Source organism: Eschrichtius robustus, chromosome 5 (genome assembly GCF_028021215.1).
Source record: "Eschrichtius robustus isolate mEscRob2 chromosome 5, mEscRob2.pri, whole genome shotgun sequence".
Taxonomy (NCBI): Eukaryota; Metazoa; Chordata; class Mammalia; order Artiodactyla; family Eschrichtiidae; genus Eschrichtius; species Eschrichtius robustus.
In genome coordinates, this window is record NC_090828.1 from 4,386,710 (window position 1) to 4,408,153 (window position 21,444).

At 45.4% G+C, this 21,444-nt stretch overlaps 1 protein-coding gene across 1 annotated transcript in view; it reads left to right on the top strand.

The window, feature by feature from the left end:
- The first annotated feature begins 1,191 nt into the window (after positions 1 to 1,191).
- Positions 1,192 to 21,444, top strand: part of IQCA1 (IQ motif containing with AAA domain 1) — a 166,351-nt gene continuing 146,098 nt past the window's right edge. The window contains exons 1-5 of the mRNA XM_068543717.1: positions 1,192 to 1,475; positions 10,195 to 10,519; positions 13,919 to 14,038; positions 17,836 to 18,027; positions 20,478 to 20,549. Coding sequence (XP_068399818.1) covers positions 1,465 to 1,475; positions 10,195 to 10,519; positions 13,919 to 14,038; positions 17,836 to 18,027; positions 20,478 to 20,549 — 720 coding nt within the window. The 5' untranslated portion in view covers positions 1,192 to 1,464. The remainder of the gene's footprint in view (positions 1,476 to 10,194; positions 10,520 to 13,918; positions 14,039 to 17,835; positions 18,028 to 20,477; positions 20,550 to 21,444) is intronic.

The following is a 21,444-nucleotide window of genomic DNA, read 5'->3' on the forward strand; positions in this document are numbered from 1 at the left end:
CCGAGATCTTGGTAAACTCTTTTACCACCATCCCTCACCCTTCTTGGGAGTATATCCTATTCCTGTGACAAAATGTCCTTTGACTTTGAATCTTTGCCTCAGTTCAGTGTAAAGTCCTAAAAAGTGGCAAGCCCTAGTGATTTTTTCTAGTTCCGGAAGGGCCCTGTGGGTGGTAGTGATTGTTTCGACTAGTGATAGTTTTGTCTCACCTGGATTTCCCCAGGTGGCTCACTTACCCTACTCACCTTTCATCTCAATTCTCAGATTCCTGTCTTCCTTGTATTGAAAAGTATTAGTGAGAATTCTTGGTACTTTGCCTACTTGGTACTTTCTCTCCCTAGTAGGGATTTTTGGGGGGAGTGGGGATGAGATTAGACACCATTCTCCACTGCAGGTTTCTATTTCATTGAGTAGCTTTTGAAGTTTATGGCATGAAGTTGTACTTAATTTTTTGTTTGGCTCTCCTTTTCTCTTCCTTTTTTTTTTCTATTCTTTTGTTCATTTCATTAGTAATTGTGGGAGAAGGGTTGTGTGATCCAGATTTATTCTGTCCTTTTTACGTGTTTGCCCTCTATATACTTTTTCAAATGCATTAGTTCTGAAAAATGTTCCACTAGAAATTGCAGATTATAAAATTATAAAATTTGCAACAGTTACCAAAGATGATGAAAGAAGAACAATGCACACAAACACAGTGACTTGCTAATAACTAACACCCACACGGCATCTTACATTTACAACGCACTGTCGCCGTATTTCATTTTCATTTAGCCCCAGAAGGGCATCTGCATCTGCCCTGCACCCCCAGAACCTAAGTCTGCGCTAGCCCAGAGTAGATAACCCAGTAAGGTTTCGAAGGAACGAAATGACTGTTACCCCACTTTACAGACGGGAAGACTGGGGCTACCATCATTAAGGACCTCGCCCAAGGCTACATATCTGAAGGTGGATGAAAATGGGCAAACGGGAAAGCGGAACAACGGCGTGGAGGACAACGAGCGGGTGGACAGGACCTGGGGCCGATCCCGGGGAACGCTGGGCGGGTCCCCCGGGAGGCGGGTACTAAGCGTGGTTCCTGCGAGGAACCCCGGCCTTCGGCGTTCGACGCGGTTGCCAGGGAAACAGCAGGAGGCGGCGCAGGCGCCTAGCGCGAAGGGGGCGGGAGCGCGCCGGCCGAGCGGACCCGCACCGCTCAGGCGTAGCGTCCGTAGCTAGGCTCCGCCTCGCGCCTTCTCGCTGCGGGGCCACAGGAAGGTTCCGGAGCCTGGGGGTCTAGGCGAGACGGCTCGAATCCCCCTCTCGGCGGCTGCGCGCATCCCTGCCTATCGCCTTTCCCTTCCCTCCCTTCAGAAGGAACTCACCCCAACGCCCTCTGGCGGTGTCCCGACCCCTGCAGCCAGCCGCCCTTCAGAGGACAACAGAACAGCTTCCCAGCGGGCGAGGGGAAGAGGGAAAGTAGCCAGCATGTCGAACGCGTAAGTGATGGGCTGCCGGGCCATAGCCATGGGGTGGGCTCCTCCAGACAGAAAGATAGCCTGCTCTGCTTCTTTTCCGTTTCTTTTCTACCCCACCTCTTCTTTTTGCAGTTTTAGCAAGTAAAGATACACGTCAGCAGAGAGCATCAGCTTCTGTGGACAGGGAATGCCGTACACTTAGACCTGCCAACTCTCCCGGTGCTGTCCCTGCCCCACATAGAGATGAGCTCCTCCAGACCCAGTGCTTGTGCCCGCTAAGCCCTTGTGGATGTATTTTTGAGGAAGCAGGGTCTATGTTCAGTTCCTTGCCTGCTTTTTTGTTAATCTAACCCAGTAACATACAGTGCTTTGTGAAAACACCCAGGTCCCGATATTTAAGTTAAGAAAGATCTTGAGGAAGCTTTATTGTACCACCTTGCTTTTCACCAAGAAACGCCAGTCAGGTGGCAGTGGCACCAAGGAGTATTCACCCAGCACTGTGCTATTTACACAGCACCAGCCCAGCAGTTATTTCATAATGGTCATCTCAAACGTCTATTCTAGTGCTGACTCTGCAGGCACTGTTCTGAGTGCTTGAATATAGTAACTCATGACTCCCCTGTAACGTAAGAGCCGTTAATATTATTTCCGTTTTACAGATGAGCTAAATAGTTCATATACAGCAAGGACACGGTGTCAACGAGGCACTGAAGCTCCAACCTGCATTCCAGCTCTCAGTAACCCTGTTTTCCAGGCCAGGAAATAAGAGCAGCGAGGCTAAGGGCTTGCCAGGTTTTGCGGGTGGGGGAGATCAGGAGTTCAGTTTTGGACGTGTTGAGTTTGAAGTGCCTATTGGACATCAAGTGGATATAAGTAGACAACTGACTTGAATTCAGATGAGAGGGCTGTGTATGAAATATAAATTCAACAGCTGTTGGCATAGACGGTCTTTATGAGACATGGGACGAGTGTAGACAGAGGAGAGAACAGGTCCAAGGACTAAGACTCGGTCATGCAATGGCAAGAGATGGAGGAGGAGAGACCAGCAAAGGAATCAAAGGTGTGATCATTGAGAAGGAAACAAGATTGTGGTGCCTTGGAAGCCAGGAGAAAAAGTAGAGTTTCTTGGAGGAGGGAGTTACAGACTCTGTCAAATGCTGCAAGACAAGCCAGAGGAGAGCTGAGAATTGACCATGGATTTAGCAGTGTGGAGTCCAGCGGTGACCTTGACCTTCAGGGGGGTGATGGAGTGGAAAGATGAACTAGAATGAATGTAGGAGAGAGAAAGAGGCGCAGCACTGGCTTTTTAAAGGCATTTCACTGTAGCTGGTGGCAAGGGAAATGGGGTCCAGAGACAGATTTTTTTTTTAAGATAGGAAACAACAGCCTATTTGTTTGCTGAAGGGAATGGCCAGTATAAGGGAAGCGGGATGACATGGGAGGAGGAAGGAGAAGTGGGGTGACATCCTTGCTAGTGGGGGCACGGGCCCCAGCAGACAGAGAAAGGAGCTCAGGTGGTTTATGGCGGGAAGATGAGGCAGGGTAGAGGCTGTCTGATAAAGATGCTGTTCAGTGGGTCGATGTCCTGGTGGGGCCTGGAAAGATGATGTAGATGGTAGATGGTGGTGACACTGAGGGGCCGAGGGCGATACCCTCTGATGAAATGAGGTTCCAAACTAGGGGGTGTCGGGGGTGGGATGGAGAATGGTCTGGAGCTGGAGTGAGGAGCCAGGATCTGGCCCCGCTCCGTGCTGCGGTCAGAGGGCTCTGGGACGGAGGGAGGGCTGCAGGAGAGGCTGTGTTCTTAGGGGGAGAGCCAGAGCTCCCTTAGAGCAAGAATGCCAAGGAATATTCCAGAAACAGTACAAACACCTAGATAGTATTGGAAGAATTTGAAGGTTTATCATATATAAAATAACTGGAGGAGAATTCCCATTTTGCAAGCTTTTGTATCGAAGTACGTGTTTATGTCTGAATATTTAAGTCTTTTCTTCCCCCTCCACCCACCTGTGCATCATCCCTCCATCCCCCAGTTACAGGAAAACTGCCAAAGCTGCAGAAATAACAATCTGGTGTTTTTCAACTGTCATATTCGCTCTTCTGCGCCCACAGTCCTCCTAACTTCAATATCTGTAACACGTCTAGGTCATGTGCTGAAGTCTGAAACCAATCATGTACTTAAAAAAAATTCCAAGTGGTCTCATGGATAAAACACTACCTTCTCTTTACAAGGCACATTTAAAATGTCAAGAACACTTTCACATCTGTTATCCCATTCCTCAGTAATCCTGTGGGGTGTCCAGGGTAGGTGTCATTATCCAGATTTGCCACTTGAGGAAGTGAAGGCACAAGGTTAAGTGACCCTCCTGAGACTGACTACCTCAAGAGACGGGTTCTGATTTTAAGCTTGGAGCACTTACAGCTTTAAAAACCACCTTGCCATACCCCAGAGAAATAAAAACATAGGTCCACACAAAAACGCGTATTGGAATGCTCATAGCAGCATCATTTACAAGAGCCAAAAGGCAGAAACACCCCATGTGTCCATTCACTGATGAGCGGATAAACAAAGTGTGGTATATACATGCAGTGGAACATTATTAGGCAATAAAAAGAAATGAGATAGCGATACACACCACAGCACAGTGGGCTTTGGAAAAGTTATACTGAGTGAAAGGATCCAGTCGCAAAGGGCCACCTGTTATATGATCCCACTTATGTGAAATGTCCAGAATAGGCAAATAAATAGAGACACATTAGATGAGTGGTTGCCAGGGGCTGGGCGGAAGGCGGATAAGGGCAAATAGGGAGTGACGGGCTAGCAGGTGTAGGGTTTCTCTTTAGAGTGATGAAAATGTACTGAAATCAGAGAAAGGTGAAGGTTGCACAACTCTGTGAATATGCTAAAAAAAAAAAAAACCCCACTGAACTGTGCACTTAAAGAGGGTGAGTTTATGTATGTGAGTTACATCTCCATAATGGTTCTCTTAAAACATCATCTTGCCACATTCCGTGTCTCAGATCATCTTCATGGGCACCGGCTCAGCGGAAGGATGCTGAGACCTTGGCTTCGAGGCGAGGTGGGGCTCAGGCTGGACTGAGGCTTCGAGGGGCGCGGAGGCTGCACTGGCTGGGGGTCCAGGGAGTGACAGGGTTGTAACCAGTGGACACACGTGGAGGGGCAGCAAGGCAGCGGGGAAACTGGAAAGCTGAAGCCAGTCTGCAGGGGAAAGGGTAGCAATGCAGGGTTGCGTGCTCACACAGCTACTTAATATCTCCCCATCAACCAACAACCTTGCCTGGTCTCTCCAACAAGGGTCCCCCGAAAGACAGCAGGTGAGGAAGAAAGAGGCTGCAGCCCAAATGTCAGGACTTGGAAGGATCAAGCCACCAGGATGGTCTTTGGCCAAAAGTTCCAGTTCAGGAGTCAGCTCTGCCCTGGCTCTGGAGGGATTCCTGCCTCTTTGACCCTGGGTAGAAGCCCGGGAGTGCACTGAACTAGGGCAACAAGGCTTCAGCAGGCTGGATCTGCCCCAAAGCAAAGTCTTAAGTTCTAGGTGTGTCCCATCCATTAATTTGGCTTCTGTTTCCCCTGGTGGAAGCCTCCTTTACCCAAGATCCCTTGCTAATGATTGGTGTGGGTCTTTATGGGATTCAAGTCACCCCCCTGCACCCTATGGAAAAAGCCTCCATGGGTGGCATAACACACCTTAATGCTTGCTGGTGCGTTAAATGCTTTGAAGTCTGATAAATACCCTTTATCTTTTATTATCAACTCCACCCCTGCATATAGAAATTATGACTGGATTTATTTACAGAGTTTCCTGTATATTATTACCAAATTCTTGGTAATATTAAATCTGCCTGTCAGTCTCAAGAATCTGCTTTCTTTTTATCTGGTCTCTCCAGGCGGGAACAGAGACCGCCTTCTGCCTGTTCCAGACCTCTGCAGCTAGCATTCCAGAATTTTCTTCAGCTACGTCTTGTGTGGCTCTCGCCATATTTATTCTTGAATGTTTAATGTTCTTGATCAGCACTGTGAATGGGGTTTTGTTTTTCATATTTTTTCTCTGCATTTAGTTTTTGGGCCTTTTATCTATGTCTTGCAACTTTGTATTAATTGACTTCTTACATTTTGTTACTGATTTCCTTGGATTTTGCAGCGGTGTCATTTACAAGCAGTTTTTTTCATCTTTTGTATTGATCCCTTTTCCATCTGTTTCATCCTTTTTGTACTTGTGTTTTTTAGCTTTCTGGTGTTTCTCTATTGAAAATATTTATGGTCTCTGGTTTTCAGCATTTTGAAGAGGTTGTCATCATCAGCCTCTTTGGACAGTATTCTTAATCAGGTATATGCCATAAATTAAATTTATTGAGCATCTTCTTGGCATCTGTGAAAATAATCCACAGTTTTTACTGTCTTGTGCGGTATTTCATTCAGCTTTCCTTAATGTTGAACTCTTGTGAATTTCCCGGGTGACCCCCCCCCCACCTCCTCCTTGGTCAGCAGGAACAATGCTTTTGATCTGGCTCTGTGTTTTGTTTGCTGAGTGGAATTTCAGATCCGAGTTCCAAACAAAATTAGCCTGTAATTTTCTTCTGTAATGTTGTCCTGCCAGGTCTAGGCCCTGAGCCCTATTTACTCTGCAGAACGATTGGATTTTCTGTTTTATGGGAACAGGTGTCGAGCCTGGTGGCACGTGGGGCCTGCGTCACCCGTCAGGTCAGTGAACGCCTGGGGTCCCCGGCCCCCTCTCAGATGCTGGAAGTCTGGGCTTTGGTAAACTAAGAACCTGCTCAGCTGCTTTGTACCCATTTATCATGCAACGAGTGAGATGTCCTGGGCTAAGTGGAATTCTAACTTTTGATAGTACCTTTTCTCTGTTATAATGAAGTTGTCTATCAGAGTGCTCTTTCACTAGCAGTATTTTTAAAATATTGCCAAGTTGGGAGAAATCTGGTACTTGAACCCGAGGGATGCAGTGCCAGGGCCAATATTTAGCATCCAACCTCAGTGGGGTGCTGGGAGGGAGGAAGAGTTTCGTTTTTAGCTATACATCTTTGTTTCCTTGTGGTGTCCAGCACTCCTCTGCCCCGGGATTTGTCCTGACAAACTGGAGGCAATAAAGGTTCAGAGCCTGAACTCTGGAGCCTGGCTGCCTGGGTGCAAATCCTGCGTTCAAATCACACAACTTCGGGCAGTAACTTCTCTGTGCCTTGGTTTCCTCATCTGTAAACTGGAGTGATAATAATACCCACCTCATAGGGTTTTGAGAATTACATGAGTTAATATATGTGAAGTACTTAGAACAGTGACTGATATGATGTCCGTCATCATCACCAAAACCCTAAAGACTTTTCACATCAAGAGAAGCTTTTCACTTTCGGCCAGGAAGATAAAAATCTCCCATCTCTGCTCTAAGCTCATAAAAATGATAGAAACAGCAGAAATTAATACAACGTTGTATATCAGCTATACTTGAATAAAATAATTTTTTTAAAAGTATAGAAATTAGTATAGAAACAGTAACAGATTTAAGTTCCTTTCTTGTTTTATGAGCACCAGCATGTCAATAGGTTTAGAAATAAACAAAAGTCCAACGAACTGAGGTTTTGTTAATACTATGATTTCCATATTTATCTTTCTCTAAAATTAAGGATGTTGCTTTGTTCTTAACTTATTCCAAGTACTCAGAATTAACAAAGGCAATGTTTCTTTTGAATTTAAGGTGATTTATTTAGAGAGCAGAGGTAGCTCAGTAGAGTCTAGCACAAAAAATGAAGTGACAACATGGTACTTAATTTTGAAAAATGTTCAGAGTATAGCTAAGTGGCTTTCCATATTTAAATAACGTAGTGTATGACATCTAGTTAGTAAATGTTAATTATTTTTATTTTTAATTTGGAATTTTGATCAATAAAACAAAAATCAAGTTATAAAAAAAATAGAAAAATATTTTTAAGTATTATTTTCATTTTTTATCTAAAACTTTTATTTTTTAATATTTTTATTTATATTTTAAATTTATATTTATAATATACTAATATCAGTATACTAGTTTATATTTTTATATATATATATATTTATTTTTATTATATATATTTAATATATATATATTATATATATTATATATATTTATATATATTAGTATATATTTAATAGTATAATATTAAGTTATAAAATAAAACTAAAATATTTAAAATTGAAAATAAAAAACTTTTTTTTTTTTTAATCCAAGTTGAAAAATCTCTGCACCAGGAGCAGAGTGGAAACCCAGGGCAGTGAGCAGGCCAGACCAGGAGGCCTAGTCGGTTCTGGCACAGGGGTGGGCAGTGCACTCTGGGATTTCAGTTCCTGAAAGGCCTGGTACCAGACCGTCCAGGAGGACTTGAGCTGGACTCCCATGGAATCCGGGGCAGGACCGCCCTTCCCAGCTGGGTCAGAGACAGAGGGAAGGGCCACAGCCCATTCAGGGTCATAGTGGGAAACCAGCTTTTCAGCCAGAAGGCAAGCTGTGGAACACATAAACTCAGAATACGTAAAGAAGCCCCACAATTTAGTAGAAAAACAAAACCATGTAAAAACAGGTAAAACAAATGGATGAACAATTTAAGGAAGAGAAATTGCAGATGACCAGTTGCACGTGGAGAGATACTGTCTCGGTAGCAACTGGGAAAATGGACACAGAAATCCTATTTCTTACCTGTCATCGTGGCAAACATTATGGTTGTGTGTCTCAGGGCGGTGGCAGGGGCTCTTTTACTTTGGGGAGAGGTGGAGGCGGCAGCGTGGTTTGAATCGTGGTTTCAGCTCAGAATCGTGTAGACCCGGGTTCAGACGCTGACCCCGCCTCTGAGGGACATCATCTCCCTCCCACCCCAGTGGAGCGATGGGAGCCTTCCCCAGGGATGCTTCAAGGATGACACGCAGCATGGAACGCGGCAGGTGGTCAGTTTCAGCGCGAGATGATCACACTTTCTTCCCCACGGGAAGGTGGGGTGCATGCTTGAGGACGGGCAGATAGTGGAGCCGAGGGCCAGAGGGGGTGCCTGGGAATGACCTCGGGGAGGAGGTGAGGGATCCCCAGTGGAACAAGGTGGATTGACCAGCATATTTATCTCCGAATGGCCTCTGAAATGGCAGTAAGGGATTTAAGACGCTGTAAACACACGAGGGCCAAGAGAACATTTGAGCATTTGACAAGAGACATCAGGAAAATGGAGGAAGAGGGAAAGCAGATTTGGATGAGAGGGGAGAGGTGGGGTAGAGAGCGTGGCCTGCAGGCCAGCAGAGCCCTGGGAAGGTCTTTCAGAGGTTGGGGGGACTGGTCGGAGATCAGCAGAGGGGGCAACCCCGGAGAGCAGGTGCTAAGCTGCTCCCATCCTGGTGGAAGAGGCCGGTGCAGCAGCCTGGACCCAGGATGCAGGACGCAGGTGGGCGTGGGAACGAGAGGCCGGGCTGACAGCAGAAAGGCAGTGAGAGCCCGCAGCCCCCTGGACCCGCTTGCTTCTCAGGCTGGAGGTTGGAGCCGCCCTCGCCAGTGCATCCTGGGAAGACCCTACAGACAGAGACGGGCATTGGCGGGTTTCGCCCTCATCCCAGGGAGATGGCCAGGATCCTACCCACCCCGTCACCCCCGGTTAAGCCCACTGGTTAAGAAGCCCCTTCCCAGACACAATGAACTTCCGTTTAGCTTTTCAGAACTGGGTCTTGGATATAAAATAGGAACCAAAAAATCAGCCAAATTTTGAAAGAAAATAAAAGTCTCTGCCATGAGTACATTGGTCAGAGTCCCAGCAGGAAAAAGAGGGCCTACTCAGCAGGGTGGCTAATAAAGGGACGGGTGACAAAGGTGTGAGCTGAATCCCGGGAAACCAACAAGGGATGGGGTGGTGTCCTGGGGGTGGCAGGGCTGTCACCACCCTAAGGCTTTGCTAGGAGGAGGATCGTTTGTTGACTCACTGGGGGGCCGCGAGAGAGGACACATCCCCATCTCACTCTCCCACTCCCCGGGCTCCCGGCTGCACCCTCCACTGAGCGGCTCAAACAAGAGCAGGGAGCCGGCCTCCCCAGCCACAGTCTGCACCTTACTTCCCACACTCAGTGTTATGGTTCCGGGGTTCGTAGGTGGTGCTTAGAGCTGTAAGTCTTTCATTTCTCACTGCTGTGTATTAGTCTGTTGGTGACTATACTACAATTTATTTATCCATTCTCTTATTGATGGACATTTGGGATATCTCCAGGTCTTTTACTTTTATCAAGAAATGCCACTGTGATCATTCTTAATGCAGATTTACAAGAGTCTCTCCAGGGTATAATTGTTCATTCGTAGTTATGCCCATGTTCAACTTTACAAGGTATTTTCCAAAGTATTTGTTCCAATTCGTACTCCACCAGCTGTGTATGTGGACAAATCAGGTAACTATTCTGGTTATCAACTTCCTCATCTTTTAAGTGGGTGTAATAATACTGGCTTTACCAGTATACTGAGGAATCACTTCATACCATTTAGGCAAAAGGCTTTTTTAACTGCTTATTTGATGATAATAGCCGTGGTCATATCCAAAACTCACATGCATAACAAAACAGGACATAAGTGGTCTAAAGAGCCTTGCAACTATACGCAGTGTTCTTAGCTCACACTTACGGTGTGTTACATTTTGTTATAGCAGATGCCCAATATGTATGCCTTGCAAAGTAATTTTTTCTTCTTGTATTGTTGACCCTGTCGTCCCTCAGAATGTATAATAAGATGTGGCATCAGACCCAAGAGGCCCTCAATTCTCTGCTTGATAAAGAATCTCAGAAGATGATGAAACCACAAAGAAATCAAGTTTTCATCTTCCAGATGTTAGCCACCTTCTACATAAAATATGTGCAGATCTTTAGAAACCTGGAGAACGTCTATGACCAGACAGTCCATCCACAGAAACGCATGCTGATCCGAAAAATCCTGGATGGGGTGATGGGTCGCATCCTGGAGCTGAAGAATGAGATGGTTGAATTGGAATTAACCGAGTTTCATTATTTTGATGATATCTTACAGGATCTAAAGTTGATTCCTGTAAGTACTCAGGGTTCTTTTCATATTAGTTTCTTCTCGTTATAAATAAGATATATAGGCCTGTAACCAATGCTCTGCAGACTTCCTAGTCGTCTTTATTAGTTGCATGTTGTATTGAAAGTCGAAGCATAGCCCTTCAATGAAACTACACTGCCGTGGACGAGGATTTGGGTTTGCTCAGTTCTGGGCACAGACAGACCTTTGCACGGTCCTGGGGTCTGCTGGACACCGTTGTTGTGGTCTTACCTGTCACCATGGTGTCTGCCCAGGTAGGTTGGAATGGAGTAGGATGAACCTTTCACAAATATCCTCCCAGTTTCCAATAGCCATGCCCCTACTTCTGTTTCCGAAGGAAATCTCTCTCTGGCCTTTGTTTCCCATCATCTTCTCGATGAGCAGCCGGTTGGTTGCTGGTTCCTAATTCCCAGGAGGATGCATCTCCTCCTTTGCTTTGGGTCAGTGGTGACTCAGGAGATGTATGGCAACGGGCCTCTGAGCCTCCGACACCAAAGAAGGGCCCCCTCCCTTTCTCTCTGATGCCCTGAGCACTCCCTGCCGGCACCTGTAACCACGGTGCCCTCCTGTGAGCATTCTGTCCTGCAGCTGCCCTTATGACCACTGCCTGATGCCCGGGATCTCTTCTGGCTGGGTCTGTAGGGGCTGGTGGACAACCCCCTTCAGTGTCAGGAGTCATATATGAGTTCAGTCTTCGTTTTGAAAAGATTGTTTCCCTAAAATAAAATTAGGAAGAGACAGTGTTTAGTTTTCTACACGGGGTTTAATATTTCTTCCTTTGGAAAATAGGCTTCTATAAAAGGATGTCCCTCTCTGGGATAAACTTTCCTAGCATTATTACTGCATTTAATCAGAATGGACTAAAGAGAATACCTGGAATGAGTGAAGATGTGGAAGATCGTCTCAAAATGTTCATGTTTCTTGCATTCATGTATAAGAGCATGGGTTAAAGCACTAGGTTTCTTAGATCAGGAGTACTTTACCCACCCCCCAGTGTGAAAATATCAAGAACAACTCAGGACAAACATGAAATAAATAGTCATTAAGTCATAATAATAAATTTAGTTAATAAGGTAATATTCAATTTATTAAAATTCCAAGAATATTAAGTAATACTCCTAAATTTAAGGAATACGCAGTTTATGAAATCTATATGGTGGGCTCCTTCAGTTTTCTCCCTGCTCTTCATCCTGCCTCAGCACCCCTGTGCTGGCTGGTTCATCTTCTTGAAGGTCGTGACCGTTGAGAAGGATGATGACCGAGTGACATCATCCAGGCAGCCTTCCTGATAGGAGACCATGAACTACGTGTTCTGCCAGCCCTGGAGGGTGTTGATGGAGCCGTACGATGACGCTGAGCCCCAGGTGGTTAGGGGGCACATCACGCAGCCTCAGCACGGGCTCCAGGATCAGTGCCCTTGCCAGCGAGACACACATGGACCAGCCTCTGGGGATACCTGTGTGGCCCAGTTCTGCATTTCAGGGTGAAAGCTTGACCAACCAGCATCCTCTGTGGCTGGGCCTCTGTGGCTATCACCCACACAGCCCACAGCTCCTGTGTGTTCTGTCGGGCCAGCACACAGATACTCGTACAGCATGACCACCCCTGACCATAGCTTATTGGCTCAGGGACGGAGACCGACCTTGGTGGCTGCACTAGCCAGTCCTTCCTTGAGAGATTCTGAAACTGGGACAGAGAGAGACTACTTTCTGTCTCCAATTCTGAACTGTAGTCTCCCAAACTTGTAAGTAGTTGGAGCCTTTGTTCACCCGACGCTCCAAAGGAAGAAGCTTCAGAGAGAAAGAGCGAGAGAAATAGAGAGAGAGGAGAACAAAGCAGGATCACCAAGAGGAGTAGAAAGAAATGGCAGATTCCTGAAGGCATCGTCTCCCCTGGACACATCCCTGTTGCTGGCAGACACCCAGCTTTGTTCCTGCCCTTGTTCCAAGAGGTCCCAAATCCTTCCATCAATGTCCCCTTTGGCTAAACTAGCCAGAAGACTGTTTCTTTAGGTCCCCATAACATAGAGAAACACGTAGAGGAGAGAGAGAGATTCTCTGTTCCAACAAATTTACTTTGATTCCACCCCATGGAGAATGGAAACCCCAAGGCATCTGTGATGGGCATAAAATATATCACAGATGGGATGCAGCAGCAAGCCTGAAGCAAGGGATACCTACGTTCCCCTCTCGTGCATTCTCAAGTGCTCTGTTTCCTCACCTTCAAAATTCTAACTGTAACTTTATTGGTCCTACATGGACCTGATAGAGCCACGTCAATAAAGTTTCGTCTTAAAATTTAGAAAAGCACAACACTTGAACATGCTTATTAATAAACAAAAATCACATTAGATAAAAGTGTCGTCATTCTCCACTGACTGTCCACACTCACCCCCTGGACCCTAGAAGCTCAGTCTTAGTTCACCCCAAACACTCCATTAGCCTAGGAAAGTTTTGGTTTTCAAAAACTGCTGCCACTTCCTGGAAGTCCTGGGTACGCTATTCCACCAAGTCCTAAAGAGGCATTCCTGTATGCTAAAATGCTTTTTCAAGGGAAGGCCTATTCAGAATTCTCCGGATTGGGGAGATGTGGGGAGTCACACCAGAATGGGAAAAGGCAGAGCTGATCCCAAGGACCAGAACTTAGCTTCCCCCCAGTCAACTGGTCTACCAGAAGGCAGCCATGCGTGTTCTCATAGAGTAGGACGGTGTTTCTAGATACTAGGGCCAAAGGCCCACCCATATTCTTGAATAACACTTCTACAATCTTGGTTATTGACCTTGGAATGGTAAATATTCATTTGACCTCCACTAATTTGAAATATCTGTACACAAATGAACAGAAGTTTAGATTAGTGTATAAAAACAAGTTTCCTAATAAAGCAAATTAATTTTGTAAATGATTTTTGTAATGGGGTAATTTAGGTCAAAATAAAACCAAATTATTTTTTTAATTGTGACTGTTCACGTACACATGGTCAATGGTGCTAATAATAAATTATTAGGTTTAATTCAAAGATCTCTATAGCTCAATTCTATGCTATCCTAATTTGCATTGTTTTAGGTAAGCTCAGATAATATTATATTTCTTTAAAGAAAATTTGTTAAGCTATCATTGGTTAATTGAGGCCTAATTGATACGAATTACTGGAATTTTACAGTAATGATCAAAATGGGATATGGTTACACTTTCTCCTTTTGACTTCATTTATGTCTCCTTAGCGGGAAGGAACTGTCTTCACACCACTGGCTTCATCACCTCTTAAGTGAGGATGGGAAGTAAAGCGAGTCTCTGATGCCCTTGTCCTAACTGTATATTTTAAATGGATTTGAGTCCTGGAATCATGACCAAAATGCTCTTTTGCTTCTTCTTTCTCTTCTCTAGCAACAGTTAGAAATCCCCATACCGAAGTATTTTCTGAAGGAGAAGTTGGAAGTAATAAAAGGAAGAGAGAAAATCCTTGCTCAACTATTAGCCGACAGTGGATTAGGCGTAACTGAAAAGGTTTGTATATCATTTTAACAAACATTATTCCATAATCTGTAAAACCTCCTTTTCTGCTGCCCCTAATTGTGCGAGAAACAAGAAGACTGTTTTCAATGCGAGGAGCGTGGCACCTTTTCTCCCGTGTTATTCAGTCACTAAGAAGTTGCATAACCTTTGGGTGTGTTTTTGACCAGTCATAACCATTCTTTTTTAAGATCAAAACATAGTACTTCGTTGGTTAAATCAGCATCTCTAAGATTGAGTAGGTTATTGACTCAGTTTACTGGTTCATCTCAAAGTCAGCCAGCCTACAGTCAGAAGCAGAATGTTGTTCGTATAAAATAATTAAGTGCTGAGATAACTAGGAGCTAAAAAATTACGACACTCTCTGAAAATGCCGATTGACCTCTTGTAACTTCAAGCTGAGTGGCACTTAGATCACCTCGAATGGACTCTCCCTGGGGAAGGCGGGGGAAACCCTGAGAGGCTCCCCTGGAAAGTCAAGGGCAGAACCCAGTGGGTGCTCTGGCCCCATTCCTCCTTTATCCCCAGTATGTGTGCGGCTGCATCCTTCCCTGTTTCCGCAGCTGTCTTCGCTCTGACCCTCACTGCCTTCTCGTGGATTCTGTGGTCACCTCCGTTCAGCCTTATGGTGGGCAGCCCTTTCCACAGGGCACTGCCAGATCAACCTGATCAACCCCTCACTGCCTGCAAAGCAGTGCCGCCCGCCTCTGGCTGGTCTTCATGGCCCAAGCATTAAGGCGGCAGCTGAGCATTCACGCGGGGACAGTTCAGAGTGACAGGGACACTGTTAGTAGCTATGCTGAGACGGTGCGTGCAGCCTGGGCGCACAGGGCAAACCGACACCTGTGGTCTTCGGGCAGGTGGGCCCCGTGGGGTACTGCCAGCCTGGGCCATGGTGTGAAGGAAGAGTCCAGGCGCACCCAGGATGGCAGGGGGGAGGGAGAAGCGTGTGCCCTGTCTGCCTGCCGAGGGACATGCACCGGATCAGCACACACACCACACTACGGCCCGAGCTGTCTGTCCTTTTGCACAGGCAGCGTCGCGCTGCATAGAGGGTTTGCTCTCCTCGCTGTATCCCTGTCAATGTGATGCTAATTCTGCAGAGCCCAGTGGGGCACAACATCCCTGCAGAAACCTTTCTTGACCCACCTCACTCCCGACCGCCCCTCCTTCCTGTGCCCCTTCTCCAAACGACCGGCCCCCCTTCTACATTCTACATTCCTTGAAGTGGATTCCTGGGAATCTGGCCTGGGGGTTGTCCAGCCATTCCTTCACCACAGGCTCCTGGGTCTGTGCCTTCTGTCACCGCATTATCACCAGAATGGAGCCCTCCCTCCCCAGGAATCCACCCCAAAGAGGCCCTGGCCCAAAGCGTCGACAGGCAGTGCAGAATCCGCGGAAGATCTCCCAGGGAAGACAGAGAAGGGAGGTTACCTGGCACACCCTGCAGTCAAACCCAAAGATGTCCTCTCTGCCGTTTCTCCGCCCCACTGTCCCTCTCGGTTTGTGCGGGGTCAGCAGCAGGAAGGTTTCTCTCCTCCCTCACTCCGCATCCAGCCCTGGTGGCTCCTTTCTGCTCGTTAGGTCGAGCTGTTCATCTCTGCTCCAGGCCCCGTTTCAGGGGTGCCTAATGCCCCGCAGAACACGGGGCTTCTGAGCAACACCCAGCCATCTGTGTGACTTTCCCATGCCCTTCAGTGTCTCACTGGACCGCCTCTCTCACCTTAAGCTGCTTATTTCTTGCAGATATATGCAATGTATACCCCAAGAAGAATTTTGATAAGGGAAAATTACTGCCCACTCCTACAGTGGTCATGCTGAATATTTCACTGATGTTCAAAAAATCCTTGTCGGACTGAGTAGATGACACAAAATCCCTCACAAGCATCCCATAGAAGCTGAAATTATTTTTAGAATGACAGTATGGAATCTAAAGGAAATAGACAATAATAATTAATGTTTGCCAGGCACCTGCTCTGGGCTTAAGGGTTTTTACATACATCAGCTGCTTTAATGCCAGCATAATATTCATTTTACCCTCACGTGCAAAACGCATTACTGAAAAGGAGTGCTCACTGCAAATTTGAAGCAGCAGGACCCCCTGAAAACCAAACCCTGAGTAATTGTTGTGTGAAAGAGCTTCCTCCTATAAGGCTCTAGGTGTCCCCATGCTGAGGGGCAGTGGGTGCTTTCGTGGAAAGAGGGTGGTCCGTCTCGGTCCCAGGGGGCTCCACCCCTGACTAACGGTGGGAACTTGCGTAAATTATTTTACTTTTTTCAGCCTTGGTCTTCTTAAGTGGTCACAGTAATACCTGTCTTGGCAGTTGCTCTGTGAACTTGATGAGAACACATGTGAAAAGCATCTGGCATCTGTAGGTCCTCAGTAAATGTCCCATTTCTCCCCTGCTTGCCCCATTCTCTGCACCGCCCCCTGTTGCACAGAGAAATGACCGTCCCGGGAAACTTTGGTCCAGGGGATGAATTGGAGCACCTCTACCTGGTCCCACAGTGTCTTGCCCTGGACCCTGATGGGGTGGCCATCACTGTCCTCTGAGGCCTGGAAAAAGACTCAGCCCATGATTGAGTGTTTTTCGAATTCAAAAGGCCTCTCCCTTCTGCCTCTATCCATTCAGGAGGCTTGGGTGAAGCCAGGCCAGGTCCACAGCTTTTCACTCCTTCCAGGAACAACGCCTGAGCTCATGCAGGACCCAGGACGCCCCCAGCAGCCTTGCTCTTGTCCCTCTCCTCAGAAAACATCACCGCGCCTCGCCGGACCTTGCCTAAACACACCCCACTTGAGATCTCCAAAGACAACATCCTATTGCATGAGCCTGATTTTCTCAGTCTTAATAGTAACCATCACATTCAGATGTTTTAAAGTGCAAGTGTTCAGGTACTGGCACACATTTCCCATATAAAGGTTTTTTTTATTAATTAATTTTTGTTGGAGTATAGTTGCTTTACAAGGTTGTGTTAGCCTCTACTGTACAGCAAAATGAATCAGCCATGCATATACATCTATCCCCTCCCTTTTGGATTTCCCTCCCATTTAGGTCACCACAGTGCATTAAGTAGAGTTCCCTGTGCTATACAGTATGTTCTCATTTATATATAGTATCAGTAGTGTATATATGTCAATCCCAGTCTCCCAATTCCTCCCACCCACCCCCCCTTTTCCCCCTTGGTATCCATACATCAGTTCTCTACGTCTGTGTCTCTACTTCTGCTTTGCCAATAAGTTCATCTATACCATTTTTCTAGATTCCACATATATGCGTTAATATACGATAAAATTAAATACTCCTAAAATGATTCTAATATTAGTCATATTCACTAGATCATCCTGTAATTGATTTTAAAGTCAGCATTTGACTTCATCTATATTTCACATTTCAAATTCTCATAGTAGGTATGTTTTGAATTTGTACATTTCTACTATTAAGTTAATGAAACAGTGACAGCAATTTCAAGTTTATTTCAATCCATTTTATTGGCATTCCTCGTATAATTTGCTGCCAACCTAAAACCTTGTGGAGCTAATTAGTATTTTGTTCAAAACGGTAGAGGAGAGCTTGAGGGGTCCTTAAGTATGGGCCCGTGGTGTGAATGTGGCATAGTATCAAAATATACGTATTCACGGGAAAAAATGATTCATATCGAATGGCTATCATACTATCAGCAGTTTGGAGACTCTCAGCAGGGTGGTGTCAGAAGTTAGCATGTGATGTTTCTGGAATCAGCTGACGTCATGAACATGTTTAAACGTTGATATATCTTAAATGTTTTTGCAGAAATACCCTGTAAAGCCTATCCCCCTAGAAGAGGCTGTTAAATTAATCCAGGTCGCCGAGAGGGCACGGCAAGGACGCCTAAGAGCCATGTTCATGAAGCAAATCTATCTTCAAGAATACAGAGCAAAGCAAGCCAGGTTACTGGGCGAGAGAGTAGCAGATGTGGGGACTGCTGCACTGTGTATCCAGAAGGTGTGAATGGGGCGCTTTTGGACTTGGGGGCAAGGTGTCTTGACACAGCTGGAGATGCAGACCAGGGACGGGGATGAGCTCTGAAACTCAAAATTCCCACGTCCTACCTTTGGTAGGACTGGCCTAAATTCCAGAAGGACTGATTATCTTACCCTGGGGAAACTGTTAAGCAAGCTTCGTTATATTTTTTAAAATTTTGTTATAAATAGGTATGAAACTCAGGCATTTTATTGAAATATTTTTAAAGATCACCGATAACTGTTGGAAAGAATGTTGCTATATAAGTCCTCACTGAATTTTTTAAAATACATTTACATGCAGACGTGGTAATTATAGAAGGGGAACAGAGTTAACACCTGGGAGCTTGCAGAAGCGTGTGCCATTTGCAGAAGCTCCAGTGACCACCACTAATAACCAGAACACAGATGGTCCTTTCAGAAGAGGCCCTTGAAGTTTCCTTCCCTTTGTCAGATGACCACCCTCGAGTTATACCCCATCTTTTTTCAAATTGTGACTAAGGTTGCTCGTGGGAAAATGCAGAAGATGGCAACGTGACACAAGTTAGAGTTAGGTTGGGGAGGAAGTAAGTATAAGGACATAAAGCAGAGCCAGAAGATCAGGAATCTTGTCCCTAATTGTGTTTGAATGGGAGTGGTGGGAATGCTGGGGAGACACAGATGATAGACTATTTTCTTTCAAGTTTCTGTGGGGATATAAGGTTTTTTAATATTTATTTTATTGAAGTATAGTTGATTTACAATGTTGTGTTAATTTCTGCTGTTCAGCAAAGTGATTCAGTTATACGTATATATATTCTTTTTCATATTCTTTTCCATTATGATTTATCTCAGGATATTGGATATAGTCCCCTGTGCTGTACAGTAGGACCTTGCTGTTTATCCATTCTCTACATAATAGTTTGCATCTGCTCATCCCCAGACCATCCCTCCCCACCCCAGCCCTTGGCAACCACAAGTCTGTTCTCTATGGGATATAAAGTTTTAAATGAGCATCTGAGTTCAGAGCTTGAGTTGTACAATTCTTGGATGTTGCTGTGTTATATTTCTCCATGTTACAGTGGAAATTTTTCTGTTAAAACTCTGAAGTGCCACCCTTAGATTTAGCCCCACACTCCTGCAATCTAGAAGTTTCTCTTGAAGAAATACAGGTAGAGGAACCTCACTAACAAAAACTATAGGCTATTTCTTTTTGCTACCCAGCTTTATTGAGATATATTTGACATATAACATTGTGTAACTTTAAGGGTACGACATCATGATTTGATATATGTGTGTATTTCAAAGTGATTGCCACAGTAAGGTTACTTAACACATCCACCACCTCACATAATTGCCATTTTTTCTTGTAGTGAGAGCATTTGAGGTCAACTCTCTTAGCAACTTGCAAGTATAAAATACAGTATTGTTAACTACAGTCACCATGCTGTACATGATACCCCCAGAATGTATTCATTTTATAACTGGACGTTTGTGTCCTTTGACCACCTTCACCCACTTCCCTCATCCACTCAGCCCCTGGCAGCCACCAAAGCTACTCTCTATTTCTGTATATTTGGTATTTTTACGTTCCATATGTAAGTGAAAGCATAAAGTATTTGTCTTTCTCTCTGTGACTTATTTCTCTTAGCATAATGCCCACCAAATTCATACACATTGTCGCAAATGGCAGGATTTCCTTCCTTTCGTAGCTGAATAATACTTCATTGTATGTGTGCATCACATTTTCTTTATACATTCATCCATCGACAGACACTTAGGTTGTTTCCATATCTTGGCTATTGTGAATAATACTGCAGTGAACATGGGGGTACATGTATCTTTTCAAATTAGTGTTTTCCTTTTCTTCAGATAAACACCCAGGAGTGGAACTTATGGATCATATGGTAGTTCTATTTTTAATTTTTCGAGGAACCTGCATGCTGTTTTCCATAGTGGATGCACCCAGTTACATTTCCACCAACAGTACAGGAAGGTTCCCTTTTCTCCACATCCTCGCTGACACTTGTTATCTCTTGTCTTTTTGATAACAGCCATCCTAACAGGTGTGAGGCTGTTGCTGGGTCAGCAGTGGACTCTCCAGTTTGCTCCCAGGGACAAGGGTGGGTCCTGTCTTGTCCCTGGGTGGGCAGAACTGCCTCTAGTACCCCTTGTTCAATAGGGAGGCCCTGAACAAAGGTCCTCATCAGGGTCCACAGTTGGGTCCTGGGAGAGTGGACAATGGTATAGGCCACTTCTGTGATTCATACTTTCTTTAAAAATTTTGCCTGTGATCACAAAAGAAAAAACACTCCATCAACACACACAGGTGCACGACCTTGACCGCATAATCATTACATCATTTGGGATGTGCAGGTTGCATGGGAGAAACAGTATGACCATGTTTTCTTTATTTTTTATGTATTAAACAAGTAACCATTTATTTATTTATAGGTTTGGCGAGGTTTCCATCAGTGCAAGAGAACTGAAAAAGAGAGAGAAGAGGAGATGATATTCTTGGGTATGGTAAGTTTTCTTATAGACAAATAAGCACCTGGTTTTCTTAAAGGCAATAGAATCTGTAAGACTTGTGTCTTCCTTAGAGAGTTTTTGAGAGAAGAAAGGAAAGCAAAATACATGACCGGTGACTTAAGAGAATGGAATCACCTGTATTATCTAGAAGCCTGCCCAGGTGATCCAGAGACAGCAGGGTCTTGTCTGTTTACATGTCTGCTGGAATACACGGGCTGCTCCAAAGGTGGGACAAGCTGTGAGCTGCCCACCAATATCAGCTGTGCCCTACACTTTGTTAATATATGTTAGTATTCGTGGTCCTGAGAATGGGTTTGCCCTGATACAGCTGCCTTCTTTTGGGTGATCTCCATGGTGATTACTGAATCAGAGTTGAAAGGGTATATTACTTAGTTACTGCCACAAACTTAGCAGCTGCAACAACACACGTGTGTTACCTCGGTTTCTGTGGGTCAGGAGTCTGGGCTTGACTGAGTCTTCTGCCCAGAGGCTCACGGGCTGCAGTCAAGGTGTTGGCTGAGGGTGGGGTCTCATCCTGAGGCTCAGCTGGGGAAGGATCTGCTTCCACGGTTGTGTGGTTGTGGGCCGGATTCAGTTCCTGATGGGCTGCCAGGCTGAACGCCTCAGTTTTTTTTGCCAGTTGTTAGCTGGAGGTAGCCCCCAGCCCCTTGCCAAGTGGGCTTTCCATGTGGCAACTTGCTTCATCAGAGCTGGGGGACGGGGAGCTGCTTACAATCCCACACAAATGATTATGGAAGTGGTATGCATCACCTTTGTCCTATTCTGATGGTTATCAGCAAGTCATAGGGTCCACCCCATGTTTTTTAAGACAAAAGTGATGAAAGTTATAGAGCAATACCCTGAATGTGGGACCAAATGCTATTTTTTC